This window comes from Sphaeramia orbicularis, chromosome 9 (assembly GCF_902148855.1).
Source record: "Sphaeramia orbicularis chromosome 9, fSphaOr1.1, whole genome shotgun sequence".
Taxonomy (NCBI): Eukaryota; Metazoa; Chordata; class Actinopteri; order Kurtiformes; family Apogonidae; genus Sphaeramia; species Sphaeramia orbicularis.
The window spans coordinates 49,827,917-49,849,686 of NC_043965.1; the positions used below are offsets into that span (position 1 = coordinate 49,827,917).

At 41.9% G+C, this 21,770-nt stretch overlaps 1 protein-coding gene across 2 annotated transcripts in view; it reads right to left on the reverse strand.

Annotated features, from left to right (window-relative positions):
- Positions 1–1,482: 1,482 nt before the first annotated feature.
- The window catches only part of pi4kab (phosphatidylinositol 4-kinase, catalytic, alpha b), a 52,241-nt gene continuing 31,953 nt past the window's right edge, over positions 1,483–21,770 (reverse strand). For both annotated transcript variants that reach the window (XM_030143465.1, XM_030143464.1), the window contains 17 exons: positions 21,656–21,735; positions 21,357–21,556; positions 19,217–19,307; positions 17,040–17,207; positions 14,027–14,080; positions 13,803–13,923; positions 13,572–13,701; positions 11,581–11,724; positions 11,429–11,499; positions 11,249–11,355; positions 6,178–6,282; positions 5,946–6,071; positions 5,703–5,823; positions 4,388–4,547; positions 4,223–4,312; positions 2,661–2,744; positions 1,483–2,576 (listed from right to left, as the gene is read on the reverse strand). In XM_030143465.1, the coding sequence (XP_029999325.1) occupies positions 2,525–2,576; positions 2,661–2,744; positions 4,223–4,312; positions 4,388–4,547; positions 5,703–5,823; positions 5,946–6,071; positions 6,178–6,282; positions 11,249–11,355; positions 11,429–11,499; positions 11,581–11,724; positions 13,572–13,701; positions 13,803–13,923; positions 14,027–14,080; positions 17,040–17,207; positions 19,217–19,307; positions 21,357–21,556; positions 21,656–21,735 (1,904 nt within the window). In that variant the 3' untranslated portion in view covers positions 1,483–2,524. The remainder of the gene's footprint in view (positions 2,577–2,660; positions 2,745–4,222; positions 4,313–4,387; positions 4,548–5,702; positions 5,824–5,945; positions 6,072–6,177; positions 6,283–11,248; positions 11,356–11,428; positions 11,500–11,580; positions 11,725–13,571; positions 13,702–13,802; positions 13,924–14,026; positions 14,081–17,039; positions 17,208–19,216; positions 19,308–21,356; positions 21,557–21,655; positions 21,736–21,770) is intronic.

A 21,770-nucleotide genomic window follows, 5' to 3' on the forward strand; every position in this document is an offset into this window, starting at 1 on the left:
ATTCATATAGTTGTGATAGTGTTTATTAAAATAGTTCCATAGATGGTAGAGGTTCCTATTATTGGTACTAACAGTAGTAGTATATCTACTGTTAGTACTTGTATTTGTAGTAGTAGTATTAACAGTTATGGACATTTGTTCTAGTTATTGGTAATTATACTAGAAAGAGCTGTTCTAGTTTCTAACAGTTCTGGTTCAGTTTGCTGTACATTCATGTGCCCACCCCCGAATTACTCTCCATCTCCCCCTCTCTCTTTAACCCTATCTGGTCAAGGCAGACATCCATCCTCCAGGAGTCTGGGTCTGCTCCAGGTTGTTAAAAGCTAGTTTTTCCTTCCACTGTCACCAAGTGTTTGCTCCTGGAGGATTCTGTTGGGTTTCTGTAAATTGGCCTGAGAGTCTGGTTTGGACCGGCTCTATATGTGCAGTGTTATGAGATCACTTTGGTTATGATTTGGTGTTACATGAATAATATCGGATTGATAATATTTGATCTTTTCACCTCCAGAACATTCCTCACAAACTCCTCCTTCAAGATAACCCCTACTCTATTTCTCTTCTCATCTACACCAGAGTAGAACAACTTGAACCCTGCTCCTAAGCTTCTAGTCTTCTTGTCTTTCCACCTGGTCTCCTGAACACACAGTACATCTACCTTCCTCCTCTGCATCATGTCAAACACCTCTAGCTTTTCCTGTCATAGTCCCAGTCCTAGTTTTATTGTGCTACTTTGTTTATCATTACCTCCGCCAAGGAGGTTATATTTTTGCCAGCATTGGTTTGTCTGTCTGTCTGTCTGTCTGGGTGCAAGATAACTCAAAAAGTTCTGGACGGATTTGGATGAAAATTTCAGGAAATGTTGATACTGGCACAAGGAACAAATGATTAAATTTTGGTGGTGATCGGGGGGTGGGGGGGTGGGATACTGATATGCCTTGGCGGAGCTCTGTGCTCTCTGAGTGCTTTTCTAGTTGATCGATGTTTTGATGGTGGAAAAGCCGGTAAAAATGTTGACATACTTTAACAATTCATTACGTACTATAAGTATTCTGGAGACAAAAACTGGAGTTAATTGTTAATGCTGCACACATATAACAGGCTTTGCTCAGTTTTTTGTTTTTTTTCATCATTTTGTTAATATTTGTGTTTTAAACAGTTTCAGGTCAATCATATATGTTTCACATACAATCTATGGACTATTTTTTGTTTGGCTCATCTTCCAGTTAAACCAGTCCCATTCACCAGACTGATCACACCTCATTCAGCTACACAAAACCAGTCTACAAGCTGAGCAGTGGTTGAACCAGCACGACCAAGACCGGCTAATGATAAACCAAGGTTAGTGGGTGGCTCTAGTGGATTCTTTTCACGATGGATAATAAGAAACTTGACAGGCTGCTAGATTTTGGTTTTAAAACACAAACTCCAGTGTTAAACAGGATAAGTGTGGTTTTATAGTAAAAAAAAAAACTGCAACATTGGTTTCAGTTAATAGATCTTTATTTGATTTCATATCTGAGGCATTCTCATTCAAAAGGCATGAAGATAGAAAAGGAGACAGAAAAATGGGTCATGGATATAAATATACAAAGAGAGGCAAAATCTTTACAATCAGTAACATTACATGAAGGCTAAAGCTAAACCGTACGGGCATGGGGCACAGCACTTTGGAGTACTAAAAGAAGTTTCACCATGTTTCACATTGGTCACAGGCTACATGGTAGTTAACACCCAACTTCATGCAACTGCCCAACATTTTCAGCTGTGCCTTAACGTCAGCCACAAACAATATATAAAAGTTGGATTTACTGTTATGTGCATGGTCTTCCCCACCCTCCCCCTTTGGCAAATCTAAATATAAAAAGAAAAAACTCCTCCCCAGTGTTTCCCAGAACTCATGTGCATCACTTTTCCTGTGATAACTGCAAATACAGAAATCTAAAAATACAGACAGTTTTACCCAGATCTATACAATCAGCCTTAAATACAAGACAAGTACCATGCCACAGATCCAAGAGCTCTGACTGGTCCATGACAGAGGGAAGCAGAGGCATACAGTCGACATGAGAAGAGGCCACATTGGTCAAAACAGAAATCAGTCTACACCAGCTACTTCAAGTATCCAATTACATGTCAAACCCCAAGGAAAATTAATCAAGAGCTTCAAGAATCCACATTCACAAATGCTACGAAGTATTTCAAATTGGCACAAACTCTGATAAAGTCTTAAGGGAACGTGCATTTTTTTTCTCTAAGAGCACAGAAGTCAAGATGCTAGTGCAATAATATGCAATAATTAATCAGAACAACATTCAACATAACATAATAAATAAGGAACAGACAACTCTTATTTAACAAAAATAAACCATTTGAAAGGGAAATAAGAAGCTAAAGCAAACACATACGACAACGTCCAACAATCAGCGGTAACAATGAGCCACAGTCTTCAATGGAGAACATTAACAAAAGCACACATATGCACAATCTAGTAACGCAAGAAATGCACATGCTTAGGCACAGACGTTTAGTATGGGATCTGGTTTTGGTAATACTGGATCATGTCGTAGGTTTTACTCCTGTAAAAAAGAAAGAAAGAAAATATAAATAAAGTATCCTTTAAAACAGCGTTGTGTAGACTCTGAGGAGTGTTTTGTCCTGACCTGTTACTGAGGAAGCAGTTCTGGATGACTTTGATGATGAAGGAAGCTGCTTCTTTCTCACTCAAACCTGGATTAAATCGCTGCCTACACACAAGGAACAGGACTGGGATTATAAAGAGCAACCTAGGACTGTAAGTGGTTATAAATATCACCTATCAGAGGTAAGTGACGCACTCCCATGCAACTGAGAACTGATGATTTGTCCAGATGAATACCCATGGACTAGGGAGTTGTGTGTATTTTGCAGTTTTGTGAATAAAAGTATAGGCAAATATTTTCGTGGCCTGACTTACAAATGTAGCTCCAACACATGAATAGAAATATGGATATATTTAATATACATATAGATAAGAATCACAAATATAAAACTCAGAAAGTGATTAAAAAACTTTGTCTTGTACCCAGAACCTTCAGTAGCCAAGGCTGTTGCTCTATCAGTTGAACCAGGCAAAGACAATTGGTACTGATTCACCAATTTCTTAATGAGCATATCTTTTTGCATCACATGTAATACTCTACACATAAAATGTGAAAAATGTCCCAAGAATCTATTTTAAAAAACACATATAGTGTCCCCTAGAGGTACATACCAAACTCTACACAAACCCTTTCTGTTGGTAGGTGTGTCACCTGTCCTGTTAGTGGAGGGTATCTGGTTGAATTACAAGGATTTCTACAAAAATGAAAACTCAAAACATAAATCTATCAAATATCAAAGCCATGTAACTTGCCAGCTAAGAACAAAACCAAAAATGTCTATGGACAGCTTTTCATGATGTTGGTTCAGAGACCATGTTTATTGCTCTTAGTTGAAATTCCACAGACTGGTTTAAAATATGGGTTCGTCATATTTTGCATTTGTGTAAAAAAATCCTGGTGGAAGTGGGCACGGCTTATATTACCAGGTGAGGCTCAGTGAAAAGAACACAGATATAAATCATTTGATTGTTCACTGAATAGTTCATGAATTCTTCAAAAAAACGCAGTCATGATTTTTCTAGCGCACCCTTGTGGTTTACAAAATTCATTTTTACCCCGCCCCCTGAAGGGGAGGCAAGGGGTATTGTTTTCGGTTCAGTTTGTTTGGTTATTAACACTTTAGCAGCAAAACTATTGAATTCATACCAAATTGGGTTTATAGATTGCCAGTGACCCAGAAAGATGTGATTACATTTTGGAAAAAGTAGGTCAAAGTTCAAATTTTTTATGAATTTTTAAAACCTTTTTTTCCCCATTTACTTCCAATGGGCAAAATTTGTCTATGTCTATGCAGATATCAGCACACACATAGACAGGATGACATCAACTGGATCGATGCCAAAGTAAGCTACAATATGTGCAAGGGGCGGGGTTTGCTGTACCTGGCACCATTTACACCACTCTGTTTTGATCCATTCATTTTTTAAATTTTCACCACGTACACTTTAGTCGTTCCAGTTTGACTGTGAGAATAATAATATGGAAGACCAAACGTCCCCGCAAAAACACCTTTGCATCTTGAACCATAACTATAACTAGTATTTACTTTGACAAAAACAGACACAGTCACACGGCCGACTCACTTGAGTAATTTGATGGTCTGTCCCCTGAAGCAGGGAAGTCCAGTGTCCAGCATCAGTGTCACCAAGGAGACCACTCCATCCATGTAGGGCCTGAATCACAACATAGACATGGTCTGATTAACACTCAGCCACCATTACTCTGCGGTCAGTATTTCCCGTACTCACCTGACTGCCAGGTATCCCCTCACACACATCTCCATGAACCACTTGAAGGGCGTCGCCTCCATCTTCCCACCCATGATCATCACCATCTCATCAGTGAGTTTGATGTCGGGCTCCCAGCCGAGGTTTCCTCCAGGAGAACTTTCAAACATGAAGCCAAAGTCTGGTAACACAAACACAGTTAGAACACAGTTAGAATAATGTGCACCCTCTCCACTACAAGTAATTATTTTCCCTCAGTTGGGCTGACTTTGAACTGAACATCCCAGAACCACAAAGGTCATTTACAACATATATTCATGTAAATAATAGCTGCTGAAATCTAATTAACAAACATCACTGATTTGTTGTAAATAAAGAAATGAAGGAATTAATAAATACAAGTGTTATATCAGGCCTGTCCATCAGTCCAGTTTATTTAAACTCAGATATCAATTCAACAGAATGTCACAACATTTGGCAAAAAACATTTCTTTGGATAAAATGTGGTCAAAGGTCAGGCTCAAGCTCTTTACTTCATGTCTGTACATTCTAAAGGCTCATTTATGTTCACTTTACGTACATAAATAGGTTCATCTGTTTCTAATGTTGCCATGTGTCACTGCCTTCATACTTAGATGCGTCCAGTGCATTGGAATGAACGTTTCTCAATCAATCCACCAGAGAGCGCCGCTCTTAATTAACATACTGGCCAAATACCACAAAGAAGAGTAAAGTTTTTTGAGAAGGAGAAGAAAGTCAATAATAATAACAAACATGGCAATGACAGAGGAGGTTTTACTAATGTGGACACTAGTGTTGATATTGAGAAGGGTAGTTGTTATAAATATGGTGGTATTGCAATTGGATTGTACTGATGTGTGTCTGGGTCAGGTCTCCCTCGAAAAGAGATTTCATCTCAAGGGACTTCCTGGTTAAATAAAGGTTAAATAAATACGTTGGTAGTTTTTCACTAACTCACACAGTTGCTATTTGAAAAGTTCCGCTATTTCTGAAAATTATTCTCCTCAAATCTCAACACTGCCTCCATGGTTCCCGATGGTACTGCTCTATATTCTCCGTTTGGGTTCGCATCTGCAAGCTCCAGGAGAACGGACAGAAATATGTACATAACGTCTGCAGAGGACGGACAGAACGCTCCGTTCGTATCTGTCTACATCTTTAATGTAGAGCATAAATGACCCTTAATTGTGCACAAATATTCATTTGGATTCAAGGATAAAGTGATTAGATTTCAGTGGCCAAAGGTCAAAGGCTAAGGCTGTTGTGTCTTGACAAAACACATTTGCATGTCTCAAATTCAGAGGATAAAACAAACCGATGTGGATGAGATGGCCCTGGCTGTCCAGCATGATGTTTCCATTGTGTCTGTCTTTTATCTGCAGCAGGAAGAGCAGTAAGCTGTAAGCTGCCATACTGCGGATAAAGTTGTACCGCGCCTGAAAAGAAAGGAATAAAAAACTTATTAAACTCTTCTTGAAAGAATGAAGGGCTGATGTATCATGCTGTAATTGTAGAATAGTGTATCAGCCTGTATGAAGATGCGAGATGTGGCATTTACCTTCTGAAACGCTAGTGTGGATTCATCTCCATACTGGTTTCTGAAATAGTCATACATCCCAAAGTCCGTCTGTCGCCCAAGCTGGTCACGGGATTTACAGTCTGGGATGCACTCAATCACTCCACACTAGGATGAATAGTGTCATTGCATGGGGAAATGTGGATACATGGTTTTAATATCTTACAGAAAATGTGTTTTTCACAGGAACGAATCTGCTAGAAAGCACACTTACTCCAGGAGCTGTGGCTACCACCCTGTATGGAAACACATAGAGGTCCAGACCGACAAGCTGGAAGATGTTCTTAAACAGGCTGATGATCTGAAGAGCGAGCATGTCCTGTGAACACAAAGCACCAAGAAAAAAAAAAAATTAAGCCAACAGTAGGTTTATTAACTAGATGGAGTTGTGTAGTTAAAGGCAACATTGATAATATTAATATTCGTAGTAGATGCTACTGTCATTAGAGATTTCAGAATTTTACCAGGAAGTTGAGGTGTCAGTGTGTATATAAATGTAAGTGAATGATATGTACTCATATTAACTGTTTTGTTGGTTTGTTTTTTTCTGCTACTTCTTCTTGTCCTTCAGGCTGTTTTCTTCGGGGTCACCACAGCCAATCATCTTCTTCCATTTAACCCTATCTTCTACATCCTCTTCTCTCACACCAACTACCTTCATGTCCTCTTTGACTCCATCCATAAATCTGGTCTTGGATCTTCTTCTAGAACAAGGGTGTCCAGTCCTGGTCCTCGAGGGCCGGTATCCTGCATGTTTTAGATGTTTCCCTCTTCCAGCACACCTGACGGTCGTTATCAGGCTTCTGCAGAGCTTGATGATAGGCTTACCATTTGAATCAGGTGTGTTGGAAGAGGGACACATGTAAAGCATGCAGGATACAGACCCTTGAGGACCAGGATTGGACACTCCTGCTCTAGACCCCCTGCCTGGCAGTTCCAGCCTCATCATCCTTCTACCAGTATGTTCACTGTTCCTCCTCTGTCCAAGTCCAAACCATCTCAGTCTGGCCTCTGGGACTTTTTCTCCCAAACATTTACCATGTGCTGTTCCTCTGATGTCCTCATTCCTGATCCGATCCATCCTGGTCCCTCCCAAATAGAACCTGATCATCTGAGCCTGTGCTCCCTCTAGCTCTGCCTCCTGTCTTTTCCTCAGGTCCACTGTCTCTAACCCATACAACATGGCTGCTCTCTCCTCTGTCTTCTACACCTTTCCTTTGATTCTTGCTGACACTCTTATCACACACACACACACCTGACACTTTTCTCCACCCATTTCCAACCTGCTTGAACACACTTCTTCACCTCTTTTCCACACTCACTTTTGCTCTGGACTGTTGACCCTAAGTACCTCAGATCCTCCTCCTTCTTTGTCTCTGCTCCCTGGAACTCCACTGGTCCACTTTGGTCCCTCTCCTTCACACACATGGATTCTGTCTTCTACCACTGAGCTCCTCCTTTCCAGACCAAACCTCCATCTCTCTAGGTTTTCCTCCACCTGCTCCCTGCTCTCGCCACAGATCACAATGTCATCTGCAAACATCATAGTCCATGGACAATCCTGTCTAACCAGAAGGGGCTCAGAGCTGAGCCCTGATACACTCCCACCTCCACCTTGAACTCCTCTGTCACACCTCCAGTCCACCTCGTCACTGTCTTACAGCTCTGGTCCATGTCCTGGACTCCTCTCACATACGTCTACCACTCCAGACTTCCTCATACTAAACCACAGCTCCTCTCTGGACACCCTGTCATAGACTTTCACTAGATCTATGAAGACACTATGCAACTCCTTCTGACCTTCTCTGTCCTTCTCCATCAGCATCCTCAATATAAACACTGCGTCTGTTGGACACTTTCTCTACATGAAACCATACTGCTGTTCACACATGCTTACTTCTGTCCTTAGTCTAGCTTCCACTACTGTCTCCCATAGCTTCAATGTATGACTCATCACCTTTATTCCCCTGTAGTTTCTACAACTCTATGTCTCCCTTGTTCTTAAAGATGGACACCATCACGCTTCTCCTCCATTCCTCAGGCATCCTCTCACTCTCTAAGATCTTGTTGAATAATCTGGTCCTAAACTCTACATCCACCTCTCCTAGACACTTCCATACCTCCACAGGTCCATCATCAGGACCAGCTGTCTTTCCTCTCTCCATCCTCTTCAGTGCCCTCCTCACTTCAGCCGTACTAATCTCTGCTACTTCCTGGTCCAAAACTGACCTCTCTTCTACTCTTTCTTCTCTTTCATTTTCCTCATACATCAGCTCTTCAAAGTGTTCCTTCCATCTTCTCATCACACTTCTGTCATCTGTCCTCACATTTCCATCTCTGTCCTTAATGACCCTCACCTGCTGCACATCCTTCCATCTCTATCTCTGCCTTTCCATCCTGTACAGATCCTTCTCTCCCTCCTTAGTGTCCGACCTCACATATAAACCATCATACACCCTGTGCTTGGCCTTTGCCACCACTGCCATCGTCTGACGCTGTGTCTCCCTGTACTCCTGTCTTCTCTCTTCAGTCTTCCCCGTCCCACTTCTTCTTTGCTAACCTCTTTCTCTGTCTGCACTCTTGCCCTTCCTCGTTCCACCACCAAGTGTCCTTATTTAGTTTCCTTCCAGATGACACACCAAGTACTCTCCTACCTGTCTCCCTGACCACGTTATCTGGAAGCACCTCCTGAACACCCAGAGCCTGTCTCAACTCCTCCCTGAAGACCACACCACATTCTTCCTTTTTCAGCTTCCACCATTTTGTCTTCTGCTCTGCCTTCGTCCTCTTCATCTTCCTCACCACCAGAGTCATCCTCCACACCTCCATCCTGTGCCTTCTGGATACACTCTCACCTGCCACCACTTTGCAGTCACTGATCTCCTTCAGGTCACATGGTCTACACCAGATGTGGTCCACCTGTGTGCTCCTATCTCCACTCTTATAAGTCACCCGATGTTCCTGCTTCTTCTGGAAGAAAGTGTTCACTAGAGCCATTTCTATCCTTTCTGCAAAGTCGACTACCATCTGTTCTTCTGTGTTCCTGTCCTGGATACCAAACCTGCACATCACCTCCTCAACACCTGTTTTCTGCCCAAACATGTCCACTGAAGTCTGCACCAGTCACCACTCTCTCAGTTCTGGGAATGCTCTGCATCACTTCATCTAACTCACTCCAAAAGTTCTCCTTCTCTTCTACCTCACATCCTCCCTGTGGGGCGTAACCACTAACAACACTGAACGTCACACCTTTGATTTTGAGCTTCTGGCTCATCACTCTGACACTCTTTTCACCTCCAGAACATTCCTCACAAACTCCTCCTTCAAGATAACCCCTACTCTATTTCTCTTCCCATCTACACCAGAGTAGAACAACTTGAACCCTGCTCCTAAGCTTCTAGTCTTCTTGTCTTTCCACCTGGTCTCCTGAACACACAGTACATCTACCTTCCTCCTGTGCATCATGTCAAACACCTCTTGCTTTTCCTGTCATAGTCCCAGTCCTAGTTTTATTATGCTACTTTGTTTATCATTACCTCCGCCAAGGAGGTTATATTTTCGCTGGTGCTGGTTTGTCTGTCTGTCTGCAAGATAACTCAAAAAGTTTTGGATGGATTTTGATGAAAATTTCAGGAAATGTTGATACTGGCACAAGGAACAAATGATTAAATTTTGGTGGTGATGGGGTGGGGGTGGGGGCACTGATCTGCCTTGGCAGAGGTCTGCGCTCTCCGAGTGCTTTTCTAGTTAATTTCTTCATTCATTTTCTGAACTGCTTAATTTTTGAAAGGGTCACAGTTAGGCTAGAGCCTATTTATTATGGGATGTTTTAATACAAGTGCTTTGAACCTAGAATGACCAAGGCTGCAGTCAATCATCCATCCCCATGTCCTATGAGGTGAAATCACGGCTTCTGTTACTGGAGTCTGGTGGCTTTGAAGAGTGCTGTGAAATGCTAGACCAGACATATTGTATCCTGAAGAAGGTAAATGTTCCTGTGTGGGTTTTTCTACTGAACCTCGGATCCAGGAGGAACAATGCGATTTTTGTCCTGGTTGCGGAACACTGGACCAGCTCTATACTCTCCATCGGGTACTCGAGGGTTCATGGGAGTTTGCCCATGAGTTTGTCCATATGTGTTTTCGTGGTATCCTGTGGGGGGTGCTTCAGGAGTATGGAGTCCGGGGCCCTTTGCTAAGGGTGGTCCGGTCCTTGTATGACCGTAGCAGGAGCCTGGTTCGCATTGCTGGCAGTAAGTCAGACCTGTTCCAGGTGCATGTTGGACTCCGGCAGGGCTGCCCTTTGTCACCGGTTCTGTTCATAATTTTTATGGACAGAATTTCTAGGCGCAGCCAGGGGCCGGAGGGGGTCCGGTTTGGGGACCACAGGATTTCATCTCTGCTTTTTGCAGATGACGTTGTCCTGTTGGCCTTATCGAATCTGGACCTTCAGCATGCCCTGGGGCGGTTTGCAGCTGAGTGTGAAGCGAGTGGGATGAGGATCAGCACCTCCAAATCTGAGGCCATGGTTCTCGACTGGAAAAAGGTGGTTTGCCCTCTCCGGGTCAGTGGGGAGTCTTTGCCCCAAGCGGAGGAGTTCAAGTATCTTGGGGTCTTGTTCATGAGTGAGGGAAGGATGGAGCGTGAGATTGACAGACGGTTCAGTGGCTGCAGTGATGCAGTCACTGTATCGGTCGGTTGTGGTGAAGAAGGAGCTGAGTCGAGAGGTGAAGCCCTCGATTTACTGGTCAATCTATATTCCTACCCTCGCCTATGGTCATGACCGAAAGGACAAGATCCCAGATACAAGCGGTCGAAATGAGTTTCCTCCGCAGGGTGGCTGGGCACACCCTTAGGGATAGGGTGAGGAGCTCAGTCACCAGGGAGGAGCTCGGAGTAGAGCCGCTGCTCCTCCACATCAAGAGGGGCCAGCTGAGGTGGCTCGAGCCTCTGTTTCGGATGCCTCCTGGACGCCTCCCTGGGGAGGTGTTCTGGGCATGTCCCACCGGCAGGAGACCTCGGGGAAGACCTAGGACACGCTGGAGAGACTATGTCTCTCGGCTGGCCTGGGAACGCCTCAGGGTCACCCCGGAAAAGCTGGAGGAGGTGTCTGGGGAGAGGGAAGTCTGGGCATCCCTGCTTAGACTGTTGCCCCCGTGACCCAGCCCCGGAAGAAGCGGAAGATAATGGATGGATGGATGGATGGATGGATGGATGGAATTTTCAAATGTTTTATGTACAAATATTACAAATTGCTCCTTTAAATAAAGATGAAAATGCTGAGACCTGTCTGCAGTCATCTCCCACTTTAAAGATGGCTGCCTGCCAGCAGATGCGTTTGGCCTCCTCTTCACTCTTCACCTCATCTACAGAGTCGGAGCGACACCTCAGACCTGAAACAAATCATCACACATTGTTTTTCTGTGTACAGATTTGAAAGGGTCAGCTTTTAAGTTAACTTTTTACCTTCTTTTTCCAGCTCACTGACTCCACACCTCCTGACTCTGAACTTGGCCAGGTATGGAGCTTTGGCAGCGCTGCAGACACAGAACAGAAAAGGTGCAGTTTAGGTCTGCTGGAACATTTCTTTGTGATTTACTGTTACTGATGAGGCTGACCTTTGCATTGGGGTCCCTGACTTGTAGTCTATGTCGAGAACGATGGCCTCCGGGTTACTGGGCAGATAACAGCCAGGCTGAACTTTGATCTGTGACATGGCCTCTAGGCAGGCCCTCTTCCGCTCCTCCCCTTTGGGAAAAGGTCTAATGAAGATGAACAAAAACACGTTGAAGTTGATTTTTCTTCATCATGTACTGGTATCTCACTGAATTATTTCAGACCACAAGTGACAGTCTGGCTCTGCTGTTATTCACAGCAGGGAGTCGCTGGGGTACAAAGTAACAGAGGGACGAAGCCTGGGGACGGCACGAGTTCCTCCCTCTACTCGCTGCAATTAGTGTCCTAATGAGAGCAGAGGGGAATTTTGTCATCCTCTAGTGGGCCATCAAACCACTCCAGCACTAATAGAGTCCGTCAGCAGATTACTCATCAGCAGCAGAGTATATACACATGTGGACAGGTAGACAGGGACAGCACACAGTGACTTCCAGACCAGTGCATAATCAGAGAGACATTACAGCAAACAATGGACATATAAATGAACAACACTGGGGTTTGGGGAGTTGATCACTTGTGGTGTGAAATAGGAAAAAGAACAAAACATCTATACTCTGGAGAACACTTAGCACTTCATAAACATATTGAAAATTAACTAGGGGACAGTGTTATTTAGTAAACAGCTCAGTTAAACTGTAGACATACTCTGAGGCCTCTGGCTGTTGTTTCGTAGCATCTTTGAGTTCAAGAGTCTAAACTTTTGTGAGAAAGATTCAAGAAACCAAGAGACAATAACTCCAGAGCTTGCCCTTGACTCTACAGTCTAAATTCTAATGGAGGAATAATGAAGGAATTTACTGAAAATGATTAAAATGTATTTTCCCTCTAAAGAAAGAAAAATAGTATGATTGGACTAGAAGAAGGCTCTGTGCTGAGGCTTTGTGTACTTTTTGCATGAACCAAAAAACTAAGTGAAATAGCACAAATTTCCATGTCACATGACATTTTTTTGGACTATGGGTCAAACACACCACTAACATTTACTCACAAAATTTACACCAACATTTTCCTTCTAATTTAAAAAAAACAGAGCACATGTATAATCTGATATTTAAGAATTTCATTGTCAAATAATCAAATTTCATTTTAACATTACTCTGATGAGGTAATTACAATAGTTCGATTACTCATTATGTTTGTAACATGTAACACCAACGAGGCTTACACTGTCGGGGGCCAACAGCAAGGGTGTAGCCTCGAAATCCCCCCCAATCCTCTGCTATACATAGATCTATCCACGATAATTGTTAGACAATTGATATGAACTCAATTTCAGCTACATTGACCTGATAGTGGCAGAATAATAGTCAAATAACCAATTTTTCCCACAAAACTCCACCTAATGAATGAAAATGACCCCATATGAACTCTGGATGGTAGATAGAAAACGGACATTTGTAAGATGATCAACATGAACCTAATTTGATCTCAATCAGCCTATTATTGCTTAGTTTATGTCCAAAAAACTGATTTTCAACTAAAGCGCCCCATTTGGACGACTTATAATACTCATAGAGAAACTGAAATTGATAGGGTTCTTACACTAGGGGTCCACTATGTTGGTTATCAAGGGAGAAGAAATCCAAGCAAATCAGTCTTCGTTATCGTGTTCACATGACAGATATCTGGTGGCGGTCGGGGTAAAACCATTATATCCCCAAAACTCGATTTCGGGCATATAATAATCTGTAAACCTTTACCTCACTGATTATAATTAGTATGTATTTTTGAAATGTGGACAAAATGGGTTTTGCCAGGTCACAGTGACTTTGACCTTTGACCTCTGACCACCAAATTCCAAGCAGCTCATTATTGTGCAAAGACTGGTGTGAAATTTGCAATGAAGATATGACATTTACAACAATGGGATCTACTTATGTCCACACCGGTGCATAAGGATTGTAAGTATGTTAACAAGAACTCAATGGCCTACTTTATTATGGCCGACACGTTGGTAATTTTATTGAAGAAGTCGAACTCTCGCTGGTAGAAGTCCTTGGCAGGTCCTGACAGAGAGCTGGTGATCTCCTCCACCATCTGCTCCAATAACTCACCGATGTCAGCTGCAGGGAAACCAGACAAACAGACAGATCATAGCTGTGTCTGTGTGTGTGTGTGTGTGTGTGTATGTGTGTGAGAGCCAGATGTTGTGACAAGCTCTTACGATCTTTCTGGTTTCCCTCCTCATCCAGGTATATGTTTGTTTTCATGTTCCAGATGAACTGGTGAGCCAGCAGCTGGGACTTCTGAGCCGCCCACAGGATGTACTCTCTGACATAACCCATCTACACCAGCACAGAAGAGACAAAGGACACATGAGGGTGATCATCCAACACGATATGGCTTATTTCAATACTGTATAGTGACTCTCAAATAAATGGTATTTACCTTGTCATAACGGAGTGCTTGGACAATTTGAGGAATGTAAAACAAAATGGCATCCTGGAAAAAGCAGAAGAAAATATGTTAATATGGATTAAAAATATGAATGTTACGTTAGATTATCTTATTTTACTATATTAAATGTTAGCAATTGGGCAGTCGCAATTCCCAGGTTGGAAATATCAGCTGGATCACTCCTTCAAGTCAGATTCCAGAATTGGAAAGTAATACCAACTTTCACTAACCCTTTCTTTATAACTTAAGCTTTTCTGTATGTCAATAATGCTCTCTGCTCTCTGTTCCTGAGTGACTGTAATTTTCCACATGGGATACATTTCTAAGCTTGGTATATCATAGAATTGTATTTGTTGAAATCTGGAGGTTGCTACTAGTTAAGCCCCTTGGTTTTTGGCAACCATCCATCACAGTTTTTAACCAACATGTATTTATGTCTATGTTTTTTACTATGTGAAAATTAAACAAATAAAAACAGTCTTGAAAGTTGTAGTAAAGAACTATCAGTCCTATTTGTGTCTTATTAAATTGTCATATCGACTGTACTGTCCAACATCTGTGTGGACATGTCACTACGGTGTGTATATGTGCAAAAAAGAATGCAGTATGTTGATATCATCCTGGTCCTGCTAATAGTTGCTAAAATGGTCTGAATTGGTATTGACATAGAGGTGAACGCCCTCATTTAAGAAAAACATTGCATTAAAGTAATGTTTTGATCCCATTTGAATTCCACCATCATTTATACATACACTATATTGCCAGAAGTATTCACTCACCCATCCAAATAATCAGAATCAGGTGTTCCAATCACTTCCATGGCCACAGGTGTATAAAATCAAGCACCTAGGCATGCAGACTGCTTTTACAAACATTTGTGAAAGAATGGGTCGCTCTCAGGAGCTCAGTGAATTCCAGCATGGAACTGTGATAGGATGCCACCTGTGCAACAAATCCAGTGGTGAAATTTCCTGGCTCCTAAATATTCCACAGTCAACTGTCAGCTGTATTATAAGAAAGGGGAAGTGTTTGGGAATGACAGCAACTCAGCCACAAAGTGGTAGGCCACGTAAACTGACGGAGCGGGGTCAGCGGATGCTGAGGCGCATAGTGTGAAGAGGTCACCAACTTTCTGCAGAGTTAATCACTACAGACCTCCAAACTTCATGTGGCCTTCAGATTAGCTCCAGAACAGTGCGCAGAGAGCTTCATGGAATGGGTTTCCGTGGCCGAGCAGCTGCATCCAAGCCATACATCACCAAGTGCAATGCAAAGCGGTGGATGCAGTGGTGTAAAGCACGCCGCCACTGGACTCTAGAGCAGTGGAGGCGCCTTCTCTGGAGTGACCAATCGCACTTCTCCATCTGGCAATTTGATGGATGGGTCTGGGTTTGGCGGTCGCCAGGAGAACGATACTTGTCGGACCGCATTGTGCCAAGAGTAAAGTTTGGTGGAGGGGGGATTATGGTGTGGGGTTGTTTTTCAGGAGCTGGGCTTGGCCCCTTAGTTCCAGTGAAAGGAACTAGGAATGCTTCAGCAGACCAAGACATTTTGGACAATTCCACGCTCCCAACTTTGTGGGAACAGTTTGGAGCTGGCCCCTTCCTCTTCCAACATGACTGTGCACCAGTGCACAAAGCAAGGTCCATAAAGACATGGATGACAGAGTCTGGTGTGGATGAACTGGACTGGCCTGCACAGAGTCCTGACCTCAACCCCATAGAACACCTTTGGGATGAATTAGAGCGGAGACTGAGAGCCAGGCCTTCTGTCCAACATCAGTGTGTGACCTCACAAATGCGCTTCTGGAAGAATGGTCCAAAATTCCCATGAACACACTTCTAAACCTTGTGGACAGCCTTCCCAGAAGAGTTGAAGCTGTTATAGCTGCAAAGGGTGGACCCACGTCATATTGAACCCCATAGACTAGGAATGGGATGTCACTGAAATTCATATGCGAGTCAAGGCAGGTGAGCAAATACTTTTGGCAATATAGTGTATCATGTGTGATTAGAAATGCAGTCCGCTGAACAATTTCACACAACACTAAGTGTTACTTTACTATCTTTAGGACAAACGCAAACTGAACGTAGAAATGAAATAAGATCCTGGGGCATTACAGAGGGGCTAGGACTTGAATTTCTGACGTGTTGCACTGGATCATGGTCAACTTGGGCCTGACTTGAGTTCGCAGCTCTGACTTCTGACCTACACTGTTAGCATCCAAGTTGTTTGTGTGTGTGTGTGAGTGAGTGAGTGAGTGAGTGAGTGACTGACTGACTGACTGTCTGTCTGTCTGTCTGTCCTGTATGTTTTAGATGGCATCCCTCTTCCAACACACCTGATTCAAATGATAAGCCTATCATCATGCTCTGCAGAAGCCTGATAACGACTGTCAGGTGTGCTGGAAGAGGGAAACATCTAAAACATGCAGGATAGTAACTCTCGGGGACCAGGATTGGACAGCCCTGATCTAGATCCTTTTATAAATTAACAAGTGAAAAAGTAAGGAGACCTCCCTGATACCCTGCCTACCCAGGGATTCATTCGGAATTTTAACTTTCAATATTTTCAAAATATGTAGAGGATATGTGTATAAAATTTGAAAAGAATCAGGTAAATGGTGTCGGAGAAATCGACTGGACAAAAATCTCGGACGGACGGATAGAAGCACTATAACTAAAGAAAATGTCTGATTTGAAGTCCAGAGTCTCAGCTCATAATATTGACTGTAGTTAAACTAAACTACAACCATGTGGGTAATTTTAAGTGACATTTTGTGGTTTATCCAAAACAAATTCAACCATATGGACAACCGATGCAAAACTTGATTTTTTTCTTTGTAGGGAGACCACAAGTTAACCTTTTCACATTCATGCTTTTCAACCTGAGGCAAAGATTCACAGATTTTTTTTTACTTTGTTAAGAGGTTACTCTTTCAGCAGAATGTCACAATGCTAATTACTGCACAGACAGGTCCAAAGTGAATGATGTGTGGGCGTACAGGAGGAAAGGAACGGAGAACTTTGACCCCATATTGCGCCGTGAGTGGGTGTGGAGGGTACAGGGATGAGAAGTAGGACAGTCCAGTAGGGGGATCTGCAGGAGCCCAACACAGGATATGACTCAGCTCTGGGGAGTCAGCATCGATCGTGTGCCATGTCACCAAAAACTACAACAAACAGAGAAGGGAAAAAGAGGCGGAAAGAAATCAGAACATTAGTTAGGTGTATTTATTGTACAAGTTACTTTACAAAATCCACATCTTTGTATGGAACACAGCAGTAGTCTGAGGACATGCCCCCTAGTCTGAGGTTATTACACTAAGTGGCCTCCAGAGGAAGCTGTGTTTATCGGTTACTACAGTGGCTGGAACAAACAACTCAGAGATGTCAAAGAGCATCATCAGCCACATCAACGTGGCCTTTCGGGAGGCCAGCTCTGCTTTTCCTTCAGAGCCGTACAAGCTAATTACCAGTTCATTCAGGTGGCATTAAAAAGGATGGGACTCAAACCAAAGCTGTGGGGAAAGTCAGGTTACTTCAATAACATCAGCAATTCTCACAGGTAATAGACAGGATCATACAAACAAAACACTTGGCAACTAACTTTCCATCTTCTTAAATTTTGATCAGTGAATGGATGGACAAAGTTGTGGCCTGTGGAAACAGATACAGGAACCAGTAAAACCACTGGAAACATGACCTAACTAGAAAAGCACTTGGAGAGCGCAGAAGGTAGATCAGTACCCCGCCCCCCCGATCACCACCAAAATTTAATCATTTGTTCCGTGTGCCAGTATCAGCATTTCCTGAAATTTTCATCCAAATCCATCCATAACTTTTTGAGTTATCTTGCACACAGACAGACAAACAGACAGACAAACCAACGCCGGCAAAAACATAACCTGGCGGAGGTAAAAATGTAAATTTTACACAAGAGAATAAAGTCATGAATTCACAGCTTCATCATCTTTCTAGATGAAATGAACATCACTTGTAGACTTACAGACTTCTGTTTTAACCACACATTGGTAGAATTTGTTGAATTGTTTTCCCTTTATCTCATTTTAGGGTCTGTATAAAAACTTGCCATATTTTACATGTCATTAGTCTCATAGCATAATTGCCCAAGTCATATGTTTGGCCAAACTGTGATATCAGCATAAAATGAAGCAGCAGTATCAGGAGAGTAAAGTTACACAGATATCGCAATTTGGCCAAAAATACAACTTGAATCAGTGTTTCCAACCTTTTTGAGCCGTGGCACATATTTTACATTAGAAAAATCACAAGGCACACCAACTAACAAAATGTCTCAAAAAGTATAATTATTGAAATGTAATGCAAACCTTGTCCCAATTTACTTACTCAGTGTGAAGCCTGGGCCTGTTTAGTTGAACACAAAGCTGATATTCTTGCAGGAATTGAAGAAAGACACGGAGCATTTGGAACAAGAGAGCTGAGAGGGGTGCGTTAGCGACCCCTTGGATGGACCCCTAGATTATGGATTAAGATCGGTATAATGGAAGCATATCCCCCTCGCCCCAACCCGAACCGCGGGTCCCACAGGTCACCTGCTGATACACGCATCACTAGAGAAGGGGACTTTATCAACAGAACACACCACATCAGGGCCGGTTCACTTTCATTTTCACTTTGCAAAGGGAAACTGTTGTTGTAGAGTGGATCATTAGCACGTGCAGTCGTACGTATCTATATCACACCGCTCACTTAGAGTACCAATCAGGTGAAACTGGATAATCTTCCTGGGCACACCTGATGATTTCTCATGGCACAGTGGTTGGGAAACACTGACTTAGATAATTATGCTGTGAGACTAATGATATGCACAAAAGGGTCAATTCTAGAGGGTCTGCAGTCTTTCAAGCACCACCCTAGTGTAAAGTTTTCGTTTTCCATTACATGACTTTTAAAAACTACCCACAAAAAGAAAATAAATGAGTTTCTGTGGGTTTGGAATTGGACGTTAAACACGTTTCCTCAAACAAATTTGCTTTTAATACAGTCCATCCAAAACATACCAAGAAGATTAAGCAACAAATTACACGATGCTGAAGCATTTCAGATGGTTTTAGTCCATTTAAAGAACCTTTCATAAACAGCATAACCTCACCCTGCAGATTAACACTGTCAGTGTCCAGATGAGTTCAGATCTCACCTTGACGGCTTCGGGGACGTCACACACAGCAGCCGGATCCATTCGCACCAGTCGAGTCACTTCAGACACAATGGCCTCTGTGTTTTTAAATCTAAAAAACAAACACAACAGTGAGTGAGTGTTTTTGGCAATGGGTGTGTCACTGAAAAACCTACAATGTTTTATGTATAATGTTGAAAAGTCCATATGCTCTTATTTTTCCATTATCACCATGATCACCCCAAAAATGTTAAAATCCCTCCCAGTATAACAAGGACAAAGTGCTAACTGGCTCATTGTTGAGTTGCATAACATAGTGGTTATGTCTTCACCCAAATGTGCTGCAAATTTGAACCAAATTTTCACAAAATCTGCTCAAGAAAATGCTAATTCATAAATGTTTCCATTCATTGCTGCTTTGTAAACATTAAAAGGGCTGGCTCTTAAAGACAGGACTAACTTATATTACATTTTTCTTGTTGTCGAAGAACAAGTGGAAATGTGCCAAGGCCATGATGGTGGTGGTGAAAATGAGAGATTTCACAGTTCACTGAGGCCAATGGCACTCTACAATCTGAGAAACTGTATTTTTTAAAATTTGAAAAACCATCTCTTAGAAGAAAGATGACCTGGGCAAATGAGAACCTACAAAGACATCTTTTATACTAGTAAAAATCATATGTGTAATTGACGTTCCTTGTTATTTACTACCATGCATTCAGGACTATCATTTTCATCAAACTATTTGAAGAGCAGTCATGTGCTACAGATGTCATTCTGTCCGCTCACAAGTCCTCTGTTAGAATTGGACTTAGCCCTTTTGTATCATCTTACACTCGGCTGCCCATAGTTCCACCTTTGTTGCCATGGTAATTCTATGTGACACTTGAAGCAATATACACAAGCCATACACCCATGTTGTTGAAACCAGGCTAACAATCCAAGACCAGCATATGTCATAAATAATTTCATAAGACAAAAGACCCATGCAACAAACTTTGCAACGTTAAGCTAAAACTGAGCAGATCAAATGGTACAAATATTTCTTTACTGGGTGAAGTTAAGGGAAGGTTAACATCTGGTGAAAAAAATGTAATTACAATAATCTACACCAAACTTATATTTTTGGTTAGGTAATTACTTATATTTTCAGAAAAATGTATTTTGAAATGAGAAAAAATTTGTGGAAAAAAAATTTGAGGAGTTTTATGAGTGTGAATGTTTGGAAAGTGACACAGTTTTCTGCCATCATTCTGGGTTCATTTTATAAACTCTCATAAATAAACGAAATTTATTCCAACTACATTGATATTTGACCATTATATTATTTATGTCATAAATAATAATGCATAATAAATGCAGATATCTATGCAAAATACATTTGAATATAACTTGAATATTATTTGTATTTTGTAAATATTGTAAAAAAAAAAAAAAAAAACGTATATGATATTGATAATTGAATAAAAAATGTTTTTTCATTTACTTTTGTTGTCCATCCGTGACGTTTTTGACTTTGTCCATCTGTGATGCTGCCATTTGTCAAAACTTGGGTATGATAAGGTATGGTATTTAGGTATGATAAAATATTTTTTCCTCTAACCAATTATTAGGTTGTAGAAAAGAGGGTTTAAGGTATACTCTGAATACACTTCAGGATGAAAATGCCATAGGAACTTCACTTCTGAGAACTTTGTAATTCTTGCGAAAAATAGACGTTAATTTTTTGTCAATCCATGATGCAGTAGTTTTTGATATTTTTCATTTTAAAATATTTGAAACTAAATTTTGCCCTTTGAGTATGTTTAAGATGGCATTTAGGCCTTTCCAATTATGTGTAATATTTGTCTTAAACTTGTCTGGTTCAAAAGTTATGAATCAAAAAGTTGTGGGCTGTCCATCTGTGACGCCCTTGACCTCGCCCTACTGTTAAAACTCACTGAACAAGCCAAAGAAAAGCCAAATAAAGGTCACATTATGAAGCAACAACTATGAATTTTGTCTTACCTTTACTGTTTTCTAATCTCACCTTAGTTTTACATAAATGAAGCTGCTGCTATCAGCACCTCCATTGTTTTGTCTTACATTGAAATGATTCTGACTAAAACAAATGGCCCAGGGTTAAAGGGGTTAAGTGATTCTGTTATAATCCTCAGTGTACCTGGCAGGCAGCTGCAGTGCGAGGTAAGGTGCTATGCTCCAGGCCAGGTTGACATTGTCCTTCCACTGCTTTTCAGTTAGACTTATGTATTTGGACCTCCAGTTCGCGATGCTGGTCTCTACAGACTGTTCTGTAGCAATGGCGAGCTCCTGAGTGGATAACGGGTTGTACCAAATGGTCAACCGCTCAATCTCACTGGCCTGAAGGGAGACATGAGAGAATCATTTAACTATCTGGCATTTAAGGCTTAAATTTACAGACCTTAACATTTGGGGCTCCACAAAACAAAGGGTACATACAAGTAAAGCTAGCAGCAGAGTCCTGCGCTTCATGTAGTACTTATGCAGCTGAGAGCCTCTGTTGCTTTTCTTAGACAAACCTGGAATGACAGCGCAACACTCATACACACCCTGT